General features: G+C 41.3%; 2 protein-coding genes across 2 annotated transcripts; both read right to left on the bottom strand.

Moving 5' to 3' along the window:
- Window positions 1-853: 853 nt before the first annotated feature.
- On the bottom strand, window positions 854-12,682 carry rpf2 (ribosome production factor 2 homolog). The gene is made up of 10 exons (XM_079642056.1): window positions 12,524-12,682; window positions 11,474-11,606; window positions 6,335-6,372; window positions 5,683-5,722; window positions 5,497-5,578; window positions 5,165-5,241; window positions 4,020-4,119; window positions 3,838-3,940; window positions 2,129-2,273; window positions 854-1,370 (listed from the first exon to the last, which is right to left on the bottom strand). Exons 1-10 carry the CDS (start codon window positions 12,544-12,546, stop codon window positions 1,185-1,187), a joined length of 927 nt encoding a protein of 308 aa, XP_079498182.1. The 5' UTR covers window positions 12,547-12,682; the 3' UTR covers window positions 854-1,184.
- A 5,403-nt stretch (window positions 12,683-18,085) lies between these two features.
- On the bottom strand, window positions 18,086-20,613 carry LOC307016076 (uncharacterized protein). The gene is made up of 2 exons (XM_079645119.1): window positions 20,470-20,613; window positions 18,086-19,149 (listed from the first exon to the last, which is right to left on the bottom strand). The coding sequence occupies exons 1-2, from the start codon at window positions 20,508-20,510 to the stop codon at window positions 18,621-18,623; spliced, it is 570 nt and encodes a 189-aa protein (XP_079501245.1). The 5' UTR covers window positions 20,511-20,613; the 3' UTR covers window positions 18,086-18,620.
- Between the last annotated feature and the right edge of the window lie 5,458 nt (window positions 20,614-26,071).

Raw genomic sequence — 26,071 nt, 5'->3', positions numbered from 1 at the left:
AACCCCTAAACCTCTCCTCCTGTGTAGTGTCTTCAATTAGCTTTTAACGGTAGTGCCTCTCAGCCACCGTAGGGTCGTGTCAGGTGGGCGTGTCGTGTAGTGTCCGCGGCGACAACATTTTGGGACTATTGGAACGCAACCCGTATGTGCGCTCAGAGCATGCGCAGTTGAGTTGCCCCTTAAGCCCCGCCCCCCGAGCTCACACTCAGATCATGACCTCCACCCATCGAAGACTGTAACCGCTAACGCTTATAAATATGTATGGCTATTTTGTTAGCATCTTTGGTTGCTTTTAACACTATTTATGAACACACAGATGTATCAACTTTTTTGTAGTTTTGCACATTTAAATGCGAGTCCGTAACATGTGTAAATATTGACATTTCGTTTATTTGCATTGCTGCTTTAATTTATTTCTATTTTTATTACTGCAGTGAGAGATGTCAAAGAAGTTGCGTTATACGTCTGTGTGATGACATTAAAGATATTCTGATTTTCACTGATCAATTCATGAACTCCCTCCACAGGTGTAGGGCTGCAGAGTGCCGTGACGCGCAGCACTGTGCTCACCTTCTTTAGGTCACCTATAACAACCACAGCAGGCTGACAGTACAACCACAGAGAACTCTGCTTTACACACAGAGAACTGCTTGGTTATTGCTCCGTATTCTGCTTTTGGATGAAGGGGACGTTTGGTTACCAAGGCCCTCTTTACCTCTTTCCAACTTTTTTTTTAGCAATAGTATCGTCTCATGGTTTATCACTGTTTGGCCTAGAGACTCTGGCTAACGCTGGCCCTGCAGTAGTATAATACACTTCTCATATTTACAAAGATTTATGTTTACGGAACAACTTGACAGGTTAGAGACTTTTATTTGTTTTAAGGCTGCTAGTAAAATCCCATTTTACAAACTCTTTACAAGTTACAGAAGGAACTTCAGCCAGTTTAAGGCCGACTTCCACATAACCCAAGTCCTGATGCTCATGAGTTTGACCAGAGAACTGACACAACACAGTCATGATGCTCAAGACAAGGAAGTCACATGTAATGAGTAAAACAATAGTGGCAGGTTTAATAAATGTGTATCCCCTCTGCTTCGGGGCTGCTTACAAGACAGTAAAGGGTGTCAAGGATCAGCACATGTCAGTCTGATAAACGGGGAGTTTCTGCAGCGCTGCTTTCCTCAGCTGTCCACTTTAACCACTTCGGGTGCCTGTGCGTCCTGGTCTTCAGCGACCACATCCCCCCTCCTCTTCCTTAGGCCTTTCATCTTACGGGTCTGTAGCTTGGCCAGATCCTGCTTCTGCATGTGGACCCGGCCAAACTTGGTGCCCAATACATTATGGGAAATGTTCTTCTTCTTCTTGGCCTGTAACAGTGATAAAGCGAAGCATAAACAGTTTGACTAATACACCCTGCGTTTTCTGTTTCCAGTCAGAAAACCTTCAACATACTGTGTAACTATAACTCATAACTGTGGCGATAAAGGTATGAATATCTCTCAAGTTCTTGGGAAACATTCTTGAGGAAAAAAAATCACCTGCGAGAAGCTAAAGGCAGAGAATACCAACAGAGACCTCCGATATGTCAGGTCTTTCAAAATAACACTATTAAGTTCTATTATTTTCATTTAAAGTGAGAATGTTAACAGTTCGACAAAGCTAGGCAACAATGGGATCTTCCCTCTGGTGCCATCATCAGGGCAATAATTTTCAATGCACACTGAGTCAGGATCTAATGCCATGTTGTCCCTTCTCCATTCCACTCGCTCTTATTTTGTTTTACTTCAGGAAATGTGTAAATCATAGCGAACTATAATGAATTGTGATTACATATTTTAAATGATTTCACCCAGATATATATTTATAGCTGGCTACAATTTGTAACCATGTTAACCATAAAAAGTCAGAAGTGCGTTGGAAAGCAAAATTCTGAAAAGTGCTTTGTACAGGAGGTGAGCACAGTGGTACCGTGCAGTGAAGAGTAAGCAGTACACGAGCAGCCTCATGGGGCCATTCATTTGCCTATAATAGACTATGATTAGGCAAACACAAATGAACATAGTCAAGAAAAGCCCCTGCTTTTCTTTCCATCTCCTGTCAAAGCTTGGAGAACGGTGATTGTTACCTTCAGAGCTTTGGGCTTCCTGTGAGCTAACTTGTACAGGTCATCTGAAGCCAGATGTGTTCTTCTTAAGACCAGGTCAAATGATGGCCCCATCTCCTCCAGCTCTATCCGCGGCGTGCGGCACCCAGACTTCTTCAACACACACCTGCAATGACAAACATTAACCAGTGATGCAAACACACGTATGGTGAAAAAAGAGAGAACTATTCGAAGCAGAAAAAAAACAGCGTAATATACCGTCTGACAAAGGCCTGTGCTATAATCCTTCAATTAACTGGCTGTTCTTTATAATTTACTCAGATCAATAGGAGACAGAGATGTTAAGTTATAAATCAAGGGTTTTTAATATTATTTATAGCAGGGGTGGGGAACCTTTTTCCTTTAAATTTGTACAACATCCTCCGAGGGCCGTACAAATGATTGAACTCAACCTCTGCTTAAAAAAACTAAAATCACAGCCCATTCATTTGGCCTTTCTTTCATCCTGTGTAAAGAAAAAGCAACCTCTGAATCCAGATATCTTACCATGACTCATGTTTGACGCATGCATACATGCATGCATGACCACCAAAACAGAAAGATATGGACACAAGATGTGTGCAAATGTATTTAGTATCCTATTCATGTGAACATGATTTAAGTGGAGAGGGACCTAACCTCCTCTAGGGGGGTCCGGGGGCATGCTCCCCCGGGAAGATTTTTTTTTAAATATTGAAGTTAAAAGCATCAATCTGGTGCACTTTGAGAGCAACATGAGGAGATCTATGGATACATCTCTCAACACCCATATGAAACAGAACTGTAAGCAAATGTTTATTTTTGGATATTTTACAAATCAATCATGTTACATGTTTAATAACTTTTTTTTTTACTCTCACATAGTATTTTATACCTGTTAATAATTTTGTCTCTAATGTCTCATTAATAACTATAATGATCATATCAAGGTGTGCCTTAACCTCACTGAGCTTGAGGTTATTTGAGCCTCTCAGGATAGAGCTCTCTTCCACATGGTTGTAGAAAAGCTCTTTAAATTCGTTAGCATAGCTAGCTAACCAGATGCTAATAACAACAGATCGCCACTGTGCTTACAACTAAAGACACAGCCTCGCAAACACTGCGGCATGTGTACGGCTCCTTATGGGTACTGCAATATTTGAAGAGCTGGAGCGGCGTTCCGGTGCTCTCCGTTACTCCTTTCAGACGAGACATAACCACGTTACGTTACGCTCGTGTTGTGTTCAATGAACCTGTCCTTGGCAAGGAAAGACAGGCACTCGCTTGTTTAATTATTTTGCGATCTAGATTTCTTCTTGTTTTTTGAAGTGAGAAGTTGTCGACGGACGGACGGACCCCCCCCCCCCCCCCCCAAAACGAAAACTCTTTGGTTCTCCACGAATTACACAATTGACCCAAATCAGCGTTAAAAAAGTGGGAGGCGCCGAAAAGCGACTAATTTACATCACTGATTAACATCTCCGTCGTAGGAGGTGTGTTGCAGAAAGAAACATGGCGCTGCCTGCTTTACCAAGGTTTGATTTTCATACAGAATGATCCAAAGGAGGGTTAGACAATTCTCCATTATATATTTTTCACCCAGAACTTAAAAAAAAAAAAAAAAACATCTATTCAATATCACACATGAACATCATACAGTCGACACCCAGACCTTATTTTCTTTACAACATTTTTGAGCACATCTATTTTACCTGTAGCTGCGCATATAGATCTTCCCATCCAGGGCTGTGAAGTGCAGGACGTGTTCCAACCCTGCCAGTCGCACAGCGGACACAGTGGGACCTCTGAAGAAGTCTGAGAGGTGGACATAACTGATATTAGCACAAAAAACCTTTTCTAAGAGATGCATTCTCTGAGTATTATAATTGTTTACCTATGAGCAGACTCTTCAGACGTTTGTGTTCGTTGTCTGTATCAAAAGCCTCGCCTGCAAACACTAGCATCGGTTTGGTCCCCTCAGGACATTTACTGTTCTGCAATAGAAACAGATACAGTGTGGAATCACCAGTTTACTCTCAAACATTAAAAAAAACTGCACAGAAAATAATGATTGCATTTGTTGTATGTGACTGCGACTGACATGTCATCTTTGTATCCTATACAAATCTACACCTCTGGAAAAAGATTCAGTAGTTAGTCAATAATTGAGCGACACAGATAATAATAACAATATCACATACTTATAGCGCTTTTCTAGAAACTCAAAGACGCTTTGACTGAGACTAAATCAACAACAAAAACAAAGAGAAATACAAAAAGAAACAAGCAAAAACAGAAAAGAGGGGAGGTGGTCAGAGTTTGAATACAGTGTTGAACAGGTGGGTTCTGAGTGATTTTTTGAATGCAGTGAGGGAGTAAGAGTCTCCGATGGGTTTGGGTAGTGAGTTCCATAGTATAATACATGGGATTTGCATAGTGCTTTTCCTAATGCTTAAAGACGCTTAAATGGTATTAAAAAAGCAATAATTTTTTCAGCCATCCCTCGGTGATATTGAGTGGCAATAGTCACCACACATTACATGATGCGCCCATTCACACTCATTGGAAAAGGGTGATTCTTAGCTTTTTCAATTATATATTGGTTATCATTTTCCAAATATAAGGCAAAATATGTTACATAAGATAATGCCATTACTGAGCCACCATTATGGGTAAAGGGTTTTCAAAAGCTTCATATTTTGAGGGCAAAGCACCCCTTGAAAGAGAGGACTGTTCTTATTGAGTTCAGATGAAAACCCACCGCACTAAAATGTGTTCTCTCATTATTTTAATGAGAGATTTTCAACTCTTAACACACTGGCAACACATTTATGTATAAAACATAGGTGACCTTTTATGAATATGGCATTGAGAGTTGCATATGACCAAAGCCCTAAAATAAGCAGTGCTCAATGTATATCAACCGTAGGTCACGACATAACAGGCTACAAATTAAAGGTTAAACGGGGCATACACTTGCATTGACCCTGCATCCCAGTGAGACAGACAGAAAACACAGGTTACTGAAAACGAGCTTACCTTGATCTCACTCAGAGCAACGTACTTCTCAACTCCAAGTTCAACCATATCCAGCAGGTGAAAGTCAAACATGCGACCTGCAAACAGTGACACATACATCATTCAGCATGCACTGCTTCAAAGATGAACATTCTGAAAGAAAGCCTGAATAGTTACATATTTTTTATAATAAGATTATGTTAACAGTAGGCTGGTACTTGTCAACATGGGCGTTTACTAGACCCCTTATAATCAGCATGTGATCATTTTTCAATATTAGAAATAAATACATTTAGACAAGTGACATGTGAAAGCAAAGATTTGTGTGAGTCACGTAGGAAGAGAGAGTTTACCAAATATAAGGTTGTTGGGTCGTTTCTTGTTGTGGGAGCCAAATAGAAACAGAGAACAGTCTGTCTTCTTAGAGAAAAATTCCTGATGGAGTTCAAATGATAATAATGATTAGTAAATACTGGAAAACATGAATGTTTTAATTGTAATAAAGCATTGGGAGAGTTCCCTCTTTTGTTTATACTTACCAGTGATGTTGAGTCCTCAAATGGTCGTGTTATGTTCTTCCTGAAAAGCAAATACAGATTTCATAGACGGCAGTTAGTTAACATGTTTCCTAACCCTCACCGGCCTGTGTGTCATCAAAGGTGCAGTCTGACCTGCCTGATGCAGCACTGACGGATATTCTTTCCACCGTTTTTATTCCTTAGCCATTGTGTGCATCGTTTAGAGGCTTTATTCGTCTTTGCCATAGAACATTATTGTATTGATTTAAACACTTTTATTTTCACTCAAGACAATTTAGTGTAAATGTATTTCAAATTCAGCTTTGTTTTATGTTCGATTCAGCAGTGATTCTGCTGTATAATGTAGGGATATCACTACAGCAAATAGACACCGTTTTATAGTTTATCTTAAAAAAGGATGTTAGAAGACACCAGGAATCCTGCCAATTCAGAGAAGTGGTTAGGGCAGTGTCTGTCTCTCATTCTCGGTGGAATTAGTACCAGGAATATAGATTGTGGGCCCATACAAGTAAATGAGAAATGATTTAATACAATTATAGTAAAATAACATTTAATAGTTCTTTAAATGCTCGTTGATCGTGATAATTTAACTGGTAGATTACTTGAAAATAAAAATATAATGATATACTGTTATAGTGGTAATTTCCCTTACTTCTTGTACAGCACAGCATTGGGCTTCTTCAGAGAGTACTGCAGGAAGAAACATGGGGAATTTATAATCCTGCTAGTGAGGCAGCAGCTTTCATGGAAATGCGTGCAGCAATGGAAATCATCAGTATTCCTGTGATCATCTGTCACACCCTCTCATCAAAGACCCTTTCCAGGTGAACCTTCCTCTATAATCAAATGTCTTTACTTCACAGCAGTGGAGCAGTTCTTACTCACATAACAAATACAATAGGCGCTTTCACACCAAGTACCTTTCCCAAGAATAGTTCCCGGAACTTTTATTTCCTGGAACAATCTAGTAAATCGCGTCCACACTGGAATAAGTACCCAGCGTTTCCCCTATATACAAATATTGGCGGCGCAGCGCCGCTGCTGAAAGATGCACGCCGCATCTTATTTTAATATTAAAATAATAATAAGCGGCGACCCTTTTTCATTTTTGATTGTTTGTTTTGTGGATTTGAAGTATTTATGTTACTGTATGTTCAATAAAGGATTATTTTTGCTAAATCTTGAGACATTGCCACTAGGGCTGTACCCGAATATTCAAATATTTGTTCGTTGGCCAACTAATCGAGTTTCAATTTCATTTTTCGGATATTCGTTTTTTTTTCCCAAATTATTTTTTTCCCCCTAAATATATGCATATATATATATATATATATATATCAATAAAGGCGAATTGCCATATTCTTATACTATATTTATACTTTTGAATTGCACTGTTAAAATGCGGAAATATATACAATCTCAGCCTGTGCTCCTGACATCGCGTTCACTCACAGTCACGAACGCAAACGGCACGCTTCACCTCGTTTCACACACCTGAACACAAAATGCAGAAGACTTCAGCTGTGTGGGACCATTTTAAATTGGACGACGGTAATAAGAAGGCAGTGTGCCAAATATGCGACAAGAAACTGGCCTACCACGGTGGCACAACAACTCTGAAAAGTCACCTGGATGCTGTAAGTAGTAGCCTAGCTTAGCTGTTGTCAAGTTGCCATGATGAAGCTGCTTTATCCGCCGTTCAAACAGTAACGTTACACAGGATAAAAATGTGCACTTACTTTGCTTGGAAAATAGTTGCAAGCAAGCAACCAAATAGTTTTTTTATATTAGTTTTTCAATTTTATCTGAATAGTGAAAATAATAGGAGTAATGTGGGAACATCTGGGGCTAAGGCAATTATTGGCATACAGTTCGTTCATTTAATTTTCGTTCTTCATTTATTTAAATACTGTTTACTGTATCTGTAACAAGTATTACACTGTTAGGCCTACTGTTACGGCTATGTTATTAAAAGTATTGTTGTTATAACAGAAATATGTTTTTTGTATCTTTGTTTGACTCTTCAGGTTGTAAAACGTTATAGACAGAATTTGGAAGCAGATTTGGTCCCTGGGCACATTTAGTTTTAATGTTTGCGAGTACTGAGACAATAAATTAGGGATGCACCGAATATTCGGCCGCCGAAAATTATCGGCCGAAAAATGGTTAAAAAGGCCCTTTCGGCTTTCGGCCATCGAATGTCAGAGAACAGGGTTACGTTGGTAAACTAACGTGTTGTTGTGATGACGTAATCAAAACGCGGCGACAAGTACGGCGCGCGACCATGCTTGCGGCTGGCTCACAGCCAACATGTCTGCCGCTTGGAGATATTTCAAAATATCAGAGAAAGAGGCGTGGATTGCGATTTGTAAAACGTGTTCAGCAGACATTTCTCGAGGGGGTGTAACTGCAAAGACTTTCACCACTTCGGGATTACTCCACCACTTGAAATCAAAACACCCGGACAAATATGCGGAGTAAGATCAAATCACAAGCACTGACAGCGAGAGACTGTTCAGCGCTGCCTCTCATGTGCTTGATGAGAAGAAGAACAGATTTATGGCTGATAAAGCAGAGAAGCTACTGTTCATTAAAAATAACCTCCCACTTTTCCTTAATAAGTAGACAAGGCTGGCTTATCCTAAGCTTATGTAGTTCTACATGTCTACTCTATACCCACTTTCCTGAACAATTTTCATTGTGAGTTATAATTCACCATCTCAGGTTATCATTAGGGGAAAATGACAGCAGCACAGTGTTCAATATATTGTACTTTCGGTATCTAAATGATACAATGTTGTTTACATTGCTCATGAGGACAGACCACCTTATTTGCAGATTCTTGAAATTGTAATTTAATTTGTAATTGATTGTGGATTTTGTATCCAGTTTTCACTTTATGTATCTTTATACAATGTTTACTACTTTGCTCATGAGGACAGACAGCCTTATTTACAGATTCTTGAAATTCAATTATAATTTCATTTGTAAATAGTTACATTCATGTGGATTTATCCAGTTTGCACATTTGTATGCATGCACTTATAGGTGCATTTGTTGTTGTTGAAGGCCTGGCTGTTACAGTCTTTATTTACACTATTTTGGTGTAGGCCTACTGGCCTAGATGTTTATGCAGTTTTAAAGAACCTTGGCTTTGTTCTGAATGCACTTTGTTGTAGTTATCCTACAGAGAAAATAAAATGCACTTGACTTGGAATTAATGTGCTGTATGCATTCAAAAGTGCTGAATAAATGTTTTATGGACCCATAATAGTGATTATTATTTAAGTTTTGCCATAATCATTTATTTTTCCATAATCAGGTAGCTGAACAACATTGGTAAAAAATGTATACATTATATATATTTCTATTAATCATTTGCGTTTCCTATTTTCGGTATCGGTTTCGGCCAAGAATTTCCCATTCGGTGCACCCCTACAATAAATAAATATAAATCTTAATAGTATGCTCTTTCTGCGCTTCTGCTTAACAGCGTGTTGTCAGGTGTCTCGGATTCGGAGCCTGTTATGAAACCTTTTGAAAAAAACAAAAATCTCTCCACACCGAATATTCGCTGCCGATTACTACCGAATATCCGGAGCCCGAAAAATGGTATTCGGGATAGTCCTAGTGTGTGTCTGTGACAAGAGCTATATTCAGAGCTCTGCTGCCTTGGCTACAATCTTTCATCGTTGCTGTTGTATGATTGGTGTTTAGCTACGGTATTTAGCGTCGACAGCACCTCCGCTTTTAGGGTTGATATAGACCCAAACGTCGCCCGGAGGTCCCCCGGTGTTGTTGTGGGAGCTGCTGCACTAGCTAACGCTGCACTAGCTAACGCTACATTAGCAAAACAGACGCTAATTTATTTTGCAAAAGGTGCAGCAGGCTTCAAACACGTTCCCTCCACTGGTTTCAACCAAGCACTAAATTTGATGTTTTCCAACCAAATACGGTTGAACTTCCCCATATTTATTTGTAAGTAGATTCGAAGATACCTGAGTTTCTGACTGCCGCTAGCTGAAGCTTGGTTGCTAGGTTACTAGCTGGGTGTTCTCCGATAAGGGGCCGGGGGAAACAAAGTTAGTGATTACTGGTTCCATGTTGATTTATTTCAATACAAATTGTTGGGGGGAACTGAAAGGCTCTTACCGTACTGGTTACTTTGAAGCCCGGACATTTCCCCCAAAACACATTTAGACGCTATCGCAACACAGAAGTATCTTTCAAATCCGATCATTTTTAAGACCTTCTAAATCATAGTTAAGTCCTTTTTTATTTTTTTGGTCATATTTAAGACCTTTTTAAGGCCTTAAATTCAGATTATCAAATATAAGACTTTTTAAGACTTTTTAAGACCTCGTGGGAACCCTGTTTTAGAAGGGAAGATATGGTCATTTGTTCTGGGAATGTCATTTTCGAGCCTGAGACCTGAAAAACAGGCTCAGGGCTAAACAGGTTAACATTTTGGGTTACTTGATGTTACTTCATGTTAAGGCTAATAAAAATGACAAGGCTAAGACTGTAATGCTAACTAACGTGCTTGCTACTAGCTAGGTAGCTAACTTGATTCAGCCAGCCACTCCTGGTCCTTTCATCAGACGGGAAGCGAAAGAACGAGCAAGACCCATTGCTGGTATGATAACAACCTGGTACTAAGCAGCACACAGGCATCTTGATAAAGTTATCTTATCTTAGCCATCTCTTATATTTAGCGGAGGAAAACAATTGTGACATCAGTTATGACATCACTTACGGGACTCTGGGATTTGTAGTTTTTCTAGTTTCGTATTTTTTATAGTCTTATATTTCAACAGTTTTACGACAAACTGTGACTTTTTTAACACGGAAATTATTTTTCAATATTGACAAACATCATGTGTAATTCGTGGCACAATTTAAATGGGATCGAAAGATAAGTTTTCTTTCTCTATTGACTTCAATACATAATTTTTCAGAAATAAGGTCCCATGAACCGGAAGTAGATGGGCGTGACTTCGCCACTTTATACTGTCACCCGAAGTCCCCGGCCGGAAGTCCCCGGAGTTGGCTTGAAGCCTTCCGAGTAAATCGCCAGAACGACGACACCTCCTCATCTCCAGCGCTCCCATGTTTTCTTTTGTGTTGCCATAAGTTAGTCTCTTTCCGTTGGTGCGCAGGGCTAATGCTAATGTGAGCAAATAAAATGGCGGCTTCACAAAACCTTTTCATTGTTTTACGGGGCGTGGTTTGTAATCCGCCAAGCTAATCAGAAATGGGAACCTTTTTCTCCCCAGGAAAGTCCCTGCTCTCTAGCAGGGACGGTAAAGGGGTGCAAAGGTTTGCAAAAAAAAGCTTTAGTTCCAGATCTTTTTTGTGTGAACGCAAAATCCCAGGAACTATCGGAACTATTCCTGGGAAAAGTACTCCGGTGTGAAAGCGCCTATTATGATATAAATGTGATATTTATCACTTTATTGTAGAGATTCACACTAGAACACAACACTCAACCAGTCCAATTTAAAGAGAAGGTAGTGATGTGAGGGATGCTTTAGGTCAAATTACACCCATCTCAGCAGTCTGAATAAAACACTGCGATTAGATCTTCTGTGTTTTTTCTTTTTCAGAATGACACTTTAAAATTGTACCGAATTGGAATAAAGAAGAGTTGACATTGAGCTACTTTCAAAAGTGTAACAGAAGGAGAACACACAGTGTGATTTTGTCATGTGTAAAATAATCTGGAAATGGACACTGAGAAAAGCGCATGCAACTGTGTGAAACAGATGTCTTTCATCATCAGGTTACTCACTATGTCCTTGAGGGCCTGGGTGACGGTCTGACTGGCATTGCCCCCTTTCATAATCATGGTGGTCTTCACATCCTCAGTCAGCTTGGGCGCTCTTCTGTCTAGGAAGCGCTTGGAGCGCTTTGTTTTAGGTTTTCTGAGGAAGGGGAAGATGCCACAGGATTTAGAAACAAATATGTGTCAAACATGGCATTGGTTCTCAGGGGCTATATGGTTTATTGTGTAATGTTGCTGGTTATTGATTGTCATCCCCCCTCAGTCCCATTGCTCCCCGGGCGCTGCACAATAGCTACCCACCGCTTCTACTACTAGGATGGGTTAAATGCAGATCAAATTTCCTTGTGCTTCACAAGTAACATGTAATGTGTGTGCTGTGTGCATGTATGTGTGACATTAAAGAGGGTTTCATCCCTCCAATTGTATCTGTATTTTATTATCAGCTGACACCAACAGGCAGGAATAGGAAGACAAACTTATACTTACCGTAGCCCTAAAAGTCACTAGAGTTCATCCACTATGAAGTACACATAAACAGCTACATACAATTATAGAATTAGAAGTATAAATTAAATATATTTACATCCCTAACATATCATAACCCTTATCATCAGAAATCCTGTATTAGTCCCACAGCTGGGAAATGTACATTGTTACAGCAAAAGTGCCATAGCAGCTTAAAAAAAGAAAGACATGCAATAATACAGAATAAGCTAACATTAATATAGAGACGAAAAAAACACATTTGTTATAATAGAATACAAATAATATCTTTCTTTGCACTATGTTTCAGTCTGACCATGGTCGTTGCTGAAAGTCTAAATAAATAATATATAACAGTTTAGTGATGCACCTGGACTGCGTTCTGTTAGCCATATAGTTAGTACAAGTTTATGACAGACTGTAACTACAGCTTTACAGTGCGTGTTTAGCAACAACGTGCTAGCTATGCTAGGCTAGCGCTAGCAGTCTTAACAAAGTGCGTTTTTTCGAGTGCTGGACAAGAAGAGAGTAGAGACCTGAACACGGTGAGTTATTTCACAGTGTCACACTTACATTACACCGTCTAACTGAGTCATTTTCGGTCTTTGCTCGTGTTTCTGCCGGACACACGCTTCACGAGCTCTACGCTCGGACTCTTCTTCCACGTGAGTGAAAACAGGAAGACAACATTGTGAGTTTTCTTCTTCGTTGATGGAACAACGGCTGGTTTCCTACTTCACGTGATTTAGCGCCACCTAGTTTTTACCGACTTTACACAAGGGCAATGCAGTCTGTATAGATTTGAGTGTGTTTATGGAATTATCTAATTGTTATACCTTCCAAAATGCTCTTTAGATATGTCAGGATTTATCTGCTCGCTATTGGCCCTGCAGAAAGGGGGAAGTTGGGCAAAATGGTGATTTCTAACTGGATTGAATACAAAAAAAATGTAATTCCCTAAAAGCTTATTTAACCCCCAATATGTCATATTTTTCTAACATGCTGGGGAGGGTAGTTCCTTAATCAGAATCAGAAACAGGTTTATTGCCAAGTAAGTTTACACATAGGCTACAAGGAAATTGCCTTGGTGTATATTGTGCATACAGGTCAAAGAACATAAAAAGAACATTTTTTAAAATATATTAAGATATAGAACATTATTAACATGAAATCTGGATATACCAAAAAAACGTAGAGTTTACTATGACAAATTACTCAGAATAATCAAATAAAAATATTTGCAGTATTGTTATGGAGGGGAAAGCTGTGTAGGTACAAATGTGCACAAATATACAGAGGGTTGTGCAGAACTGACAATACTTAAATAAAACAAGTAAAAAATAGATATTATTTGCAATGGACTAACTGTGTAAGATTGTAGGTGGTGTTCCTTTAGAAGAAACTCTAATGTGTTGTGTATTTCTCACAGACTTTTGGATGAATGGAAGATTGGATTGAGTTATATTGTAAGTCTGTGTCCTTCTATTTAGGATTAAGTGACAGTAGTATCCGTCATACCACAGGAATCATTGTCGATATATATATATGAAAGAATTCCACGAAGGATCTGCATTAAAATGAATGATGGATATTTATATTAGACGTACTACAGAACTGAAACATTGATGAGATGTGGGATTCATGTCTTTGCCTCTGTGTGTCTGATATAAACTGAGAGACTTGTGATCTTATGATTTGCATGCACTTTTGTTTCCCTGTCCAGCAGGTGGCAGCATCTCCTGCAGTGGTGTCAACAATGTAAAGACTCACTGAGGGCCAGGCCGTTTCTCAATCTCGAGGATACTGGCTTCCAAGCCAATATTTCAAGGATACTACGTCATCGAGTGCCGCCCAAGGACTGTTCCAATCTCCAGCATACTTGGAATTCCACCGAGGCCGCGTCCTTGGTTTGGGGGAAATTTCGAGGCTGCACATGGGTAGACTTCGCTTCCTTAAAATCTCCACAATGCTTTGCGCACGGCCCAATTTCAAAAACCCTTGCGGAGAATGGCTGTACCGACGCAGTACACATTTAAATGTAAGTATGTAGTGGCGTAGAACATGTGTTGGTAAATATGTTACTTTGTTACATTTGTTTGTTATCACCAAAAATGTGTTCCGTGAAAGTAAAGCAAGTTCATAATTAGATACACATCGTGAGGTATTTATTTTCGGTACAGTTTATGTTGAAACTGAGAGTGGCTTGTTCCATTCTTCTTCATTTTCCGAAGCCGTGGCTTGGAAGCATAGCTACTTGCTTCGTTTCTGAAGGAAGTGACTTGGAAGTACGCGACTACCAAGCCAGCATCCTCGAGATTGAGAAACGGCCCCAATGTTGTTAAGGTGGGGGAAGGGCAGAAGCACACCGGTTTGACCCCACCTGAAGATGACCTCACAGAACCGTTGGTCGGCCATTGCTTCACTTTGTTTTGATGGTTACTGAGACTGTGGCTGAAGTCGAATAGTCCATTTAGCTTAGGAACCTTCCTAACAGAGTGAAATGACCCGGAAGTCCCTCAGTGGCAGCCATGATAAGTGCTGTTCGAATTCTCTAGAAGATAGGAAAGGAAGTTTCAAACTTCCTTTATAACCTCCTTTTTCTTAGGAACCACTGGACCTCCCTTGACGAAAGGAGAGGAGAAATGCTGCCCCACAATGCCTTGCAGCCGCAGCATTTGCCGTCACACAACATTCGGCCGTTCACAGAAACAAACGATTATGACCGAGAAATTATATCATGAAAGTTACAGGGTGTTTCTCAATCGCGAGGATGCTGGCTTGGTAGTCGCGTACTTCCAAGTCACTTCCTTCAGAAACGAAGCCAGTATGCTTCCAAGCCACGGCTTCGGAAAACGAAGAAGAATGGAACAGACTAACAAATGTGCCCCTCTCTCTAACGGTTTCAACATAAACTGTACCGAAAATAAATACCTCACGATGTCTATCTAATTATGAACTTGCTTTACTTTCACAGAACACATTTTTGGTGATAACAAACAAATGTAACAAAGTAACATATTTACCAACACATGTTCTACGCCACTACATACTTACATTTAAATGTGTACTGCGTCGGTACAGCCATTCTCCGCAAGGGTTTTTGAAATTGGGCCGTGCGCAAAGCATTGTGGAGATTTTAAGGAAGCGAAGTCTACCCATGTGCAGCCTCGAAATTTCCCCCAAACCAAGGACGCGGCCTCGGTGGAATTCCAAGTATGCTGGAGATTGGAACAGTCCTTGGGCGGCACTCGATGACGTAGTATCCTTGAAATATTGGCTTGGAAGCCAGTATCCTCGAGATTGAGAAACGGCCTGGCCCTCAGTGAGTCTTTACATTGTTGACACCACTGCAGGAGATGCTGCCACCTGCTGGACAGGGAAACAAAAGTGCATGCAAATCATAAGATCACAAGTCTCTCAGTTTATATCAGACACACAGAGGCAAAGACATGAATCCCACATCTCATCAATGTTTCAGTTCTGTAGTACGTCTAATATAAATATCCATCATTCATTTTAATGCAGATCCTTCGTGGAATTCTTTCATATATATATATCGACAATGATTCCTGTGGTATGACGGATACTACTGTCACTTAATCCTAAATAGAAGGACACAGACTTACAATATAACTCAATCCAATCTTCCATTCATCCAAAAGTCTGTGAGAAATACAAAGCATTGTGGGGGTTTTAAGCCAGTATCCTCGAGATTGAGAAACGGCCAAAGTGCTTTGTTCTGAACGTTCATCAGTATTATAATCAAAAAGAGACATTCGAACGTTAGTTTTTACTGAAATTATCAAATAAAGCAAAAACATTTCACAGTCTTTACTGAGCTGTGTGGGGTTTGTTCAACTTTTAAAAGATGTTTGAATGGTGATATACACAGTGATAGATGTTAAGGACTTATGTTTATAATAAATACATTTGCATTCATTTTAAGATATTTTCATAGTTCATAAAATCATACGTATTGGGATCATTTGTATTAATGTGGACCGGAGGGAGAGGGTGACGAGCATAAGTTTCACTTTCCTTTTTTATTTCAATTCCAACTTTGGTCATGAAGAATATGTTTCTCTGTTGTCCCCATTCATTAAGCATAAAACAACAGCATCAGAGCACGGTGCAGAGTCTCTGGATGAATTTACAGTAGTCCGGCGTTCTTATTAAACATCCATGTTGTAGTCCGCTTGTGAAGCTGACAATTGAGCGGCCCGACCAAGCAAGGAGGCAGAGGCAGAACGTCCAAAATACAACCCAGTGTGGGCATTTATTACATCATGAAAACATGACACACAGCCTCAATCCTGCTGTTGCTGTGAGCACAAAATGTGTAGACATAAATATAGTTATAAATTACGATTTATAATGGGTTGTGAATTTAATTTTTATGAGATTGTTTACTTTTGATGTATTTGAGTTATGTTTCTGGTGGGAACACTTTCCCGTTGCACATCTTTTTCTATTTTCTGTATGTCATTTCCGTTTTCCCCTCACATTGAAGTGAGTGCTGCGGAGGGTAAGCTGTGCTGGGAGAGGTGGTTCAAATCATTGCAGTTTTGTGTGATGGACCGGCTGTTTGGGTTGATGGAAGTGATGTGTGTTGTTGAGTGTTAATTTGGGTACCTTGATGACCCGTTTTTGTTTGGTTTTCACCATAGGAAATTGTACTTTTTTAGTGATATCTGTGGTGTGGTTTTGGCGGGAATTAGACGCGATCTGCGTCATTTTCTTTGTTTAAATGTTAACCCTTCCTTTCTTTTCTTTTGTAAAGATGTGCAGCGTGGATTTAAGGAGGATATTGTGTTTTGTTCTCAGGTATGTTTGTGTTTGTATTTTTGTGTGATTACTTGATAAGATTTTCTTGTTCATTTCTTAATCTATAAATACTAAAGATGACATTGAAGTGAGTGCTGCGGAGGATGTGCAGCGTGGATTTAAGGAGGATATTGTGTTTTGTTCTCAGAATAAACGCCAGAAAAGACACCTAGATGCTTCGCTGTGTTTCCTGATCGATAACAGGTCGCTTACGGTTGAGACCCGTTACACTGGTGCCGTGACCCAGGGCCGTATTCATGGAGTCAACATTGGGGGGGACCAAAAATTCAATAAAAATTGGAATACTAATTTCCTGCCATTCTAAAGGAAAATACATAAAAAATCACTAACACATTGGATACTTTAAAACCTGTTAAACCCCATGCCCCTGCCCGTGGGGGCAAAACACAACAGTAGTCACACAACTGTGTCTCAGGCATGGGTGTAGGAAGCAGGCAGGGGACCTAACCTCCTCTAGGGGGCTCCGGGGGCATGCTCCCCCGGGAAGATTTTTTTTTAAATGTTGAAGTTAAAAGCATCAATGTGGTGCACTTTGAGAGCAACATTAGGAACTAAATCTATGGATACATCTCATCAACACCCATGTGAAACAGAACTGAACAGATTTACTTTTTCTTTATGCATATTTTACAAATCACTCCCTTTTTAAACTGTAGTATGAGTTGGAATGATTTCATACCTGTTATTCTGTTATTCTCTTATTTTATATAACTATAATGAACATATAAAGGTGTGCCTTGGAAATACTTGTTTTGCATCAATCTTGATACAGGGTACTTATTATATGTTATAGTTTGGATTATAGTTTTACTATCCCATCATTCAAGGGTGGTTTTCACAATAAGTAATGGTTTATTTTTTGCACGGACACTATCATTTACCTTTTTTTACTATGTTCAATCTGAATTTACTTTAAAAACATCTATATTTATTCTGACTTTTTCTACATCCAACTCACAGGTTTATCATTGCTTTGAGAAAAAAGATTATTCATTTAACCATTTTTAGAAGTGAAGATATAGTCAATTGTTCTGGGAATGTCATTTTCAAACCTGAGACCTGAAAAACAGGCTTGGGGCTTAACTGGTTAAAATGTTTTACCATAATGTCTTATTGTGCATTGTATTACATCGGCCTATTTTATCTAGTTTAGCTTTTCTTGTTTTGTTGTTTGTAATGGCAGAGATTAGGGATGAATAAAATACAACTATAACCATAATCACATTAAAGCATTTCAATCCATAGAAAGGTCTGTGCCACACAATTTCAGTAGAAACAGGAACACTTTATTGCCCTTTTGTTTTACAGCCACGACTCGCACTAGCTGCTTGCCGCTCATTCAAAATCAAAAAGACCCCCAACTTCCTCCCAGGCACCCGCCCAAAAAGCCCAACCCTCAAGTAAAGGACCCAAAAGCCTTTTTGCGCTTATCGTTGGCACTGATAAAAGACTGGCATATTCCTTCAAGGTCCAGTCTGTCCAGTTTCTTCTGGTGCACATGACATATGGCCACATTATTCAGCCTCGTTTGACTCATCGATGATCTAAGCCATGTCTTAAGCCTCCTCAGGGCACTAAAACTCCTCTCAGCCTCTGCAGAAGAGGCAGGGACGACCAACAGAAGCCTTACTAAAGCTTCCACCTGACCGAAGAGACCTCTGACCTCTGGCACCATTTCCCGAATAATGCTAGCAACATCTGAGCTTGTTTCATAGGTGTAATTAGCCCCAAACATGGCCAGCTGCACCTGCAGTAGTCTTGAATTCAATTCAGGATACTCTTCTACCACCTTGTCCATGTCTCCGTGTAGCAGCACATTTTCAAGCTACTGCAGCTTGTGGAATCCAGCTTGTTCAAACCTCTCTATGAATTGAGTATTCACTGTGTCCAAGGCATTGTAGAATTGGACTCTGTACAAGGACTGGGCATCGGGAGGGATATGGGCTGCAGCCTGACTGGTGTAACGCTTTGTAGGTTTGCGGACATGAGGGATCTGAATTGGTTGTAGGTCCAACTTTGTTGCCACAGCAGTTGCTTTTGAGAACAATACATCAAAATGCTCCTCCGTTCGTTTGACCTGCATGCTTGTTTTGACATGGTCTACAGCCTCCAACATGCCTGAAACGGTCTGTTTCCTAAGCTGCAGGGAGGTGTTCAGGCACTCCAAATCCCCAATCAGGTCTTCAGCCATTAAAAGGCAGAGCACAGTGTTCCCTTTAAGAAATGTTCCATGAAGACCATTGGCGTTGGCTGAAGTTTCAGGTGAGCTGCATGATGCCATTTCTTCAAGGGCCATCAGCACTGACTCATACTGCTTGAGAACTGAGCGGATGGCAGGGGTACGTACAGTCCACCTGGTGGGACAGAGAGGCTTCAATGAGGTGAAAGTTGAACCATGCTCTGATTTTGCAATATTCTGGAAAATCAACTTGAACCTCCCAGATTGATTAAAGAAGCCCCCCAATTCATGGACCAGACCCATTGCATCTCTTACTAGTGGAGAGGCTCCACAGGCAGCCTGCGTAATTAAGTTCACGCAGTGGGGACCACAGTGACAATACACAGCCAGCGGTTGTTCTTTCCTTAAAATGGCTTGTACTCCCTGCAATCGTCCAGTCATGTTTGCGGCACCATCATAAGTTTGTCCTCGGAGTTGAGACAGAGGAAGCTGTAGGCGCGTCATCACATCACATGCCATCTTGGCTATATTTTGCCCTGTTGTTGATGACACTTGGTAGATTCCCAGTAATTCTTCCTTTGGTTGTAGATCTGCATTTACAGAGCGCACACATATTGACTCCTGCTCAACTCCTGATATATCTTGGGTGCCATCAAGGATAATTGCGAACTGGACCACTGGCATTGATGTTATTTCCGACACAATTTCTTTGATGATTGTATTGGCCATCACCTTCAACAGTTCGTTCTGCAATTCCGGACTGGTGAAATCGAGGGGACCTTTTAGCCAGGAGGTCAGCTCTGCATCGCCCGTTGCCTTGTACTTTAGAAGCTGGCTTAAATTCCCACTCTCCTTCTGATCGCCTCGAAAAGCCAGACCTTTCCGCGCCACGTACCTCACACTCTCAACAATCTTCATCAGATTTCTTCTTGCTTGTTGCTGCCGTCTTTCAAGCTCACGTGAAAGTTGCACATTAACAGGCTCTGGCTCCTGAATCCTAGTCATCACAGCTAATTTGTGACACTGGCTGTGTTTATGCACACTAAATGTCTCCAGTGCCTTCTTCCAATTGTTAAAACCAGTCTTGACAAACGCTGAATCTGCTTTTGACGCAAGCTTAGACTTTTGTGCTGCAAAGTGTTTAGCACAATAGAAACAGAGGACCCCTTTTACAGAGGGGCTGTAATGGAGCCATGTATGATCTTCAAACCACTCCTCCTGAAAGTAGAGTATTCTATTTGATAGGGTTTGACTGGGTATGACTTTGACATTTGGATGATTTGGGCAAAGTCCAAGCTCCTCCCCTTCCTTTCCTGTACCTTCATTTTCGCCGGCCTGGCTGCTCTCTCTCTAATTGTCAAACTCACTCTCCCTGCTTGATGGTAGTATCTGAAATACATATGAGGATGATCTCATCTTAAATTAACATTAACATTAGACTGCTATGTTGTAATTATTCTGTCTTAACCATCAATATAGCTCCTTTCTTGCTTACCTCCATGTCACCAGCGCACACTCTCCCTGTCTGGTCGCCATGCTCACATTCTCTCTCTCCCTCTCTCTCTTTACTCTGAACACACCAGAGTGAACATGGAAGAAATATCAGTAAACTATTGACTAGAAAGACTGTTGATACACATTATACATATGGGGGGACACAGGAGTCTGTACATTAACATGAGACTGCTATGTTGTCATTATTCTGTCTTAACCATCAATATAGCTCCTTTCTGGCTTACCTCCATGACAACAGCGCACACTCTCCCTGTCCGGTTGCCATGCTCACATTCTCTCTCTCCCTCTCTCTCTTTACTCTGAACACACCAGAGTGAACATGGAAGAAATAGTATCAGTAAACAAGCTATCTGACTGGTAACAATACTCACTTTCTCACTGCTCTTAACTTGAGGCTGCCCAAAAAACTGTCTAATGTCACTGCCACCCTTCCTCTTGCTCATGCTTACAGCTTGACCTCGGCGATCTGCAGTTGCTGATGTGATTAATACGGATCAGCAGCGCTGGATATAAGATAATTAAACATGTTTATTAGCAATTCTGAGCATTCTAAACCCAGCACAAGCTATGATGCACACTGCAAACCTCCTGCGTGTGAGTATCTTTTAAATGCTTCTGACGATTATGAAATACTATTTCATAATAATTGTAGAGTATTTATTATTTAATTAATTCTGGCACCTTTGGTATTCCATAGGTGTCACACATCACAGTTTTAAATCTTTCCACACCCTACAAATTACAAAATAAAATAGAAATAATCCACATGAATAAATATCTATTGGATTACATCCAAAACGACACCGTCATTTTCCACATAGCTGACACTAGCCCGCCAAACCCTGGCTAACAACTGAAACCAGCTAGCCCACAGCTAGTTAGCTACTATTCCTGAAAAGTTCGGTTTTAACATCAGAACTACAAGTTACTTACACAAAGAAGCTAAACCGGAGGGTTCATTAACATTACCATTACTAAATAAAAATAATATAGATTACTTTAGGGCTAACTAGAAAAGATACCAGAACTGATGGAGGGCAAATTAAAACATGACTGACCTGCTTGGAGCATCAAGCTAACTGAAGGTGGACTCAGATGTGCAACAGTGAAATACACCCCCGGTTACAAAATAAGGAACCAATTTACATTTGAAAAGAAATATCATTTCGGTGAAGTTCACAATAACAGAAAATATAGATTTTCAAGGATACAAATAACCAAAATAAAGAAGTCATAGAATAGCAATATTATTTTAATTAAAAAATTAAAACTTTTTTTTTTGGTGCTATTTATTGGGGGGGACATTTTGAGTGTATCTGAATATTGGGGGGTATATGTCCCCCCCAATGTATATGGTGAATACGGCCCTGCCGTGACCCTTCGGATCGCCAGATCAGCTTGATGCTCATCGCCGCGGATGCTGTGCAAATATCCTGATCTTCACTCAAGTTTACTGTGTGGTTAGTTTGTGAAGGAATGTGGTTGTAGGGTTCATGTTTTACATTGCCTGTCCTTAGTGTATTACTCAGTGTCTTTCCATGTATGCTTAATTCATTTTATTTAAAAGTTAAACACAACGCTAGTACATTTTATGATCAACAGTCTCGACAGTGAACATGGAAAGTTCATTTTCAAATCCTATTTTGCCAAAAGGAAGAGGTGCTTGGCTTAGTCACCTTGCTAGTAGTAGGGAAGTGGGACATTCAACAGCTAAACTGGATGGTTATGCTGACACTGGGTTGGTTCAGAGCCCTGGTTATACCCCTGCTAGAGTGTCTGTGAGGGAAGGTCCATATACTTCCAACCCTTGTAGTGATGTAGAAGCCATTCATCATCTAACAGACATGGTATGACAGTTAGGAGCACAAATCGGTGAATCTATTGTAGCAAAGCTGATGTCAGCTGGTGTTGTAAACATGAATACTGATTGTAATGCTGTTTCTGTGAATAACAATACACAATGTGAGACTACCAGACATGACATCCCACATGTGACAGTACATGTTAAACCTGACAGAGAGTTACAGAAATTCAAGGGTGACAGTACTGACAAACTCTCAGTCCACGACTGGATTGATGTTATTAAGATCTACATCAGAAAACAAGGTGTTCCGGTGCAGGAACAGTCTGAGGAACTAATTAGTCATCTGATGGGCAAGGCCAGAGACATTGTGAAGATTGCCCTGCGCAGTAATGCAGCGCTTGATGTAAAGAATAGACCAGAACTGATATATAACATTCTTCTTCAGTATTTCAGTGATGTTTCCTCATGCCTTCCCCTTGCAGACTTTTATGCCACAATGCCTAAATACAGAGAGAGCCCAGTAGATTACTGGATAAGAGTGAACAGAGCCGCTGACCTAGCCATTGAGGGCCTGCGCAGACAAGGAAAGCAGACAGAGGACATGAACAATGAGGTGGCTCTCATGTTTGTTAAGTACTGCCCTGATCCAGAACTTGCCTGTGTTTTAAATTGCAAACCAATCCACGAATGGACTTCGCGTGATGTACTGCTGAGGATTGATGATTATCAGAGGGAGATAAGAGCTAACGGCAGGACTGCTAATGTCGGTCAGTTAAAAAGTCACACTGCCACTGTCACCTCTGAGCAGCTCAGTTCACTAATGGAAATCCCAGCAGTACCTGAGCAATGCCAGGCTCCGAGCCCTATGTCCCTCTCTCCCCAATCTCAGCCGCATATGTTTCACTCCCCTTCCCCTTCCTCATCTCCCATACCAGCTGTGTCCGAGCCCTGCTCTGCTGCATGTTATGCTCCTGTTCCAACTCTGGCACAAAATCTCCAACAGTCAGAGGAGAAGCTGCTCTCTAGGATGGTGGACATTTTTCAGGGAATGATGGTCAAAGTACAGCATCATGATACAGCCCGTCCGACCCAAGGTGGGAGATTTCACCCCAGCTCAAGTGGCAAACGTTCCAGAGAGCCTGCCTGCAAGGTCTGTAATGATGCTAGCCACACAACCACTTCACATTGTATGTCTGAAAGACTATGCTTTGGTTGTTTTGCTCCTGGCCACACCAGACCAAACTACCCCACAAAAGGCTCCCAGTCTCAGGGAAACTAGCGGACCTGTATTCTGAGGGAAGTACAGGTCATGTCACTAGCTCCCACACTGATGATATGTCAGATGCTGAGACTGTTTACAATTCAGTAAAAGACTCTTGTGATGTTTCTGTTGTTGTCTATCAGAATATCCACAGGGTTGGTAATAGTGACAGTCTTTTCTACACACCTGTTATGATGAATGACACTGTGATTGGTGGCATGTTGGATAGTGGTTCGATGGCCTGCAGCATTAGTGAAAATGCTCGGATAATCACCTGTCCTGTCACACGCAGAAAAGTGTGCCTGCTGCTGATACAGATTCAGCCAAAGATCGACTCAAGTCGATTGGGCTCAGTAATGTTGACATTGACTCGTGTGAAGTGTCGGCGGATTGTGTTGGAAAGATGGCTGACCTTGTTCTACAGTATGAGGACATATTTTCACATCATAATCTGGACTGTGGTGAGGCGAAGGCTTTCGTTCACCGCATTCACCTGTCAGACAACAGACCGTTCCGGCTCCCATACAGGAGAGTGCCCCCTGGTCAGTACCAAAAACTATGCCAAGTGCTGAATGAGATGGAGGAGAAAGAGATAATCCGGAAATCAACCAGTGATCCCCCACCAAGGGGATTGTTTGGCAGCATTGGGAGGCAACTGTCTGTTCAGTATGATGGATTTGACCTCGGGTTTTTACAACATGCCCCTTAAATGAGGATGACAAGAAGTACTCAGCCTTTACAACGCCAATGGGCCTGTTCGAGTACAACCGGTTGCCACAAGGTCTATGCAACAGCCCTGGCAGCTTCATGCGCATGATGACCAGTATCTTTGGTGACCAGAATTATCTGAGCTTGCTGTGCTACTTGGATGATTTGCTGGTGTTTGCACCTGATGAGGAGACAACTCTAAATCGCCTGGAGATGGTGTTTAGCAGGCTACGCGGTCACAACTTGAAGCTATCCCCCAAGAAGTGCTTCTTCCTGCGGAGAAAAGTGAAGTTTCTCGGCCATATCGTTTGTGAGAATGGTGTTTCAACTGATCCATCTAAGGTGGAGAGCATCGCGAACATGACGAGTGCAGACCTCATGGAGCTGGATGGCAAGACACCGTCTCAGAAGAGGATAAGATCTTTCCTTGGGATGGTCAATTATTATCAGTATTTCGTGCCACGGTTCTCTGCTGTTGCCAAGCCGCTGTTTGACCTGTTGAAAGGTGTGAAAAGAAAGAGTAAGCGGCCTAACGTCAAAGTGTCGAGCAGGAGGTTGTGTGAGTCTGATTGGACTCATGAGCAGGAGCAGTCTTTTGGGGACCTAAAGGTTTCACTAATCTGCAGTGCTGTCCTGGCTCACCCTGACTTCACCCGTTCATTCTTGTTGTCAACTGATGCATCCCTGGATGGATTAGGGGCTGTTCTGTCTCAAGTCCAGGAGGGTGATACATGTGCCAGACCCATTGCTTTCGCCAGCAAGTCACTCTCTCAGTCACAGAAAAACTATCCAGCGCACCGGTTCGAGTTTCTGGCTCTGAAGTGGTCCGTATGTGACAAGTTTAGTCATTGGCTAAAGGGCCACAAGTTCACGGTTTGGACGGACAATAACCCACTGACTCATATCCTGACAAAGCCAAAACTGGACTGTTGTGAGCAACGCTGGGTGGCCAAGCTGGCCAGTTATGATTTTGACATCAAATATATTCCCGGTCCGCAAAATGTTGTAGCTGATGCTCTTAGCCGTGTGTCTTTTGTCAGAGAGAGGGTTGGACACAGACTACTTGTGGATGCTTATGAGGGTCTTCTCAACAAAGTTTCTAAAGTATCATGTGTTTTGGTCCGAGATGCATTCAAGTCTTCTTGTTGTCCCGATTCACACCTTCAAGGGAGCTGCAGTCCTCAGTCCACGTGCACGCCACTTCAGGTGCAGGCTCAGTCTGTTGTGATGGAAGATGTTGCAGCGCTGTTGCAGTCGCATATTGAATGGGATTCTGGTCCGAGAGTCCGTGCTGTTGAGGTGTTGCAACACTTACCTCAGTTGGTTCCACCTTGCTCGGGTACCCTGCCGTTTTATACAGAGAAAGGCCTTCGAGACAAGCAACTCGATGATAGAATCCCCTCTCGTGTCTTGTTCTATGTGGAGAGGCGTCGGAGACCTTCAAGGAGAGAGAAGTTCAGAGAGCATGTTACTGTCACAAAGTGTCTCAAACACTGGGACAAATTAGTTGTCAATGATGGTGTTTTGTACAGAGTTTCGAGAGACCACAAGACGAAAGCCAAACGTTTCCAGTATGTTGTTCCCGATTCACTCAAGACAATCGTTTTGCAAGGGGTCCATGACCGAGCCGGACACCAAGCCCAGTCCAGAACTCTTAGTTTAACACGACAGAGGTTCTTTTGGCCAAGTTTGGACAGAGACGTGAGAGATTATGTGCGTCATTGTCAGAGATGCATAGTGAGTAAGACAGCTGAGCCTGATGGGAGAGCCCCTTTGGAGAGTATAGCATCTACAAGGCCGCTGGAACTA

The sequence above is a fragment of the Notothenia rossii genome, assembly GCF_949606895.1.
Source record: "Notothenia rossii genome assembly, chromosome: 8".
NCBI lineage: Eukaryota > Metazoa > Chordata > Actinopteri > Perciformes > Nototheniidae > Notothenia > Notothenia rossii.
The sequence above is the reverse complement of the archived record's forward strand: the minus strand, read 5'-3'. Positions and strand labels throughout refer to the sequence as shown.

Bases quoted from the DNA above. Each gene is read 5' to 3' on its own strand.
- rpf2 (XM_079642056.1), bottom strand. From the start codon at position 12,546: ATGACTCAGTTAGACGGTGTAAT. The intron at 4,120-5,164 runs GTAAGCTCGTTT...TTTCTATTGCAG, and splicing joins TTGCTCTGAGTGAGATCAAG to AACAGTAAATGTCCTGAGGG. The intron at 2,274-3,837 runs GTAAAATAGATG...TTGTCATTGCAG, and splicing joins ATCTATATGCGCAGCTACAG to GTGTGTGTTGAAGAAGTCTG.
- LOC307016076 (XM_079645119.1), bottom strand. From the start codon at position 20,510: ATGGCGACCAGACAGGGAGAGTGTGCGCTGGTGACATGGAG. The intron at 19,150-20,469 runs GTAAGCAAGAAA...CTGTCCCACCAG, and splicing joins TGTGCGCTGGTGACATGGAG to GTGGACTGTACGTACCCCTG.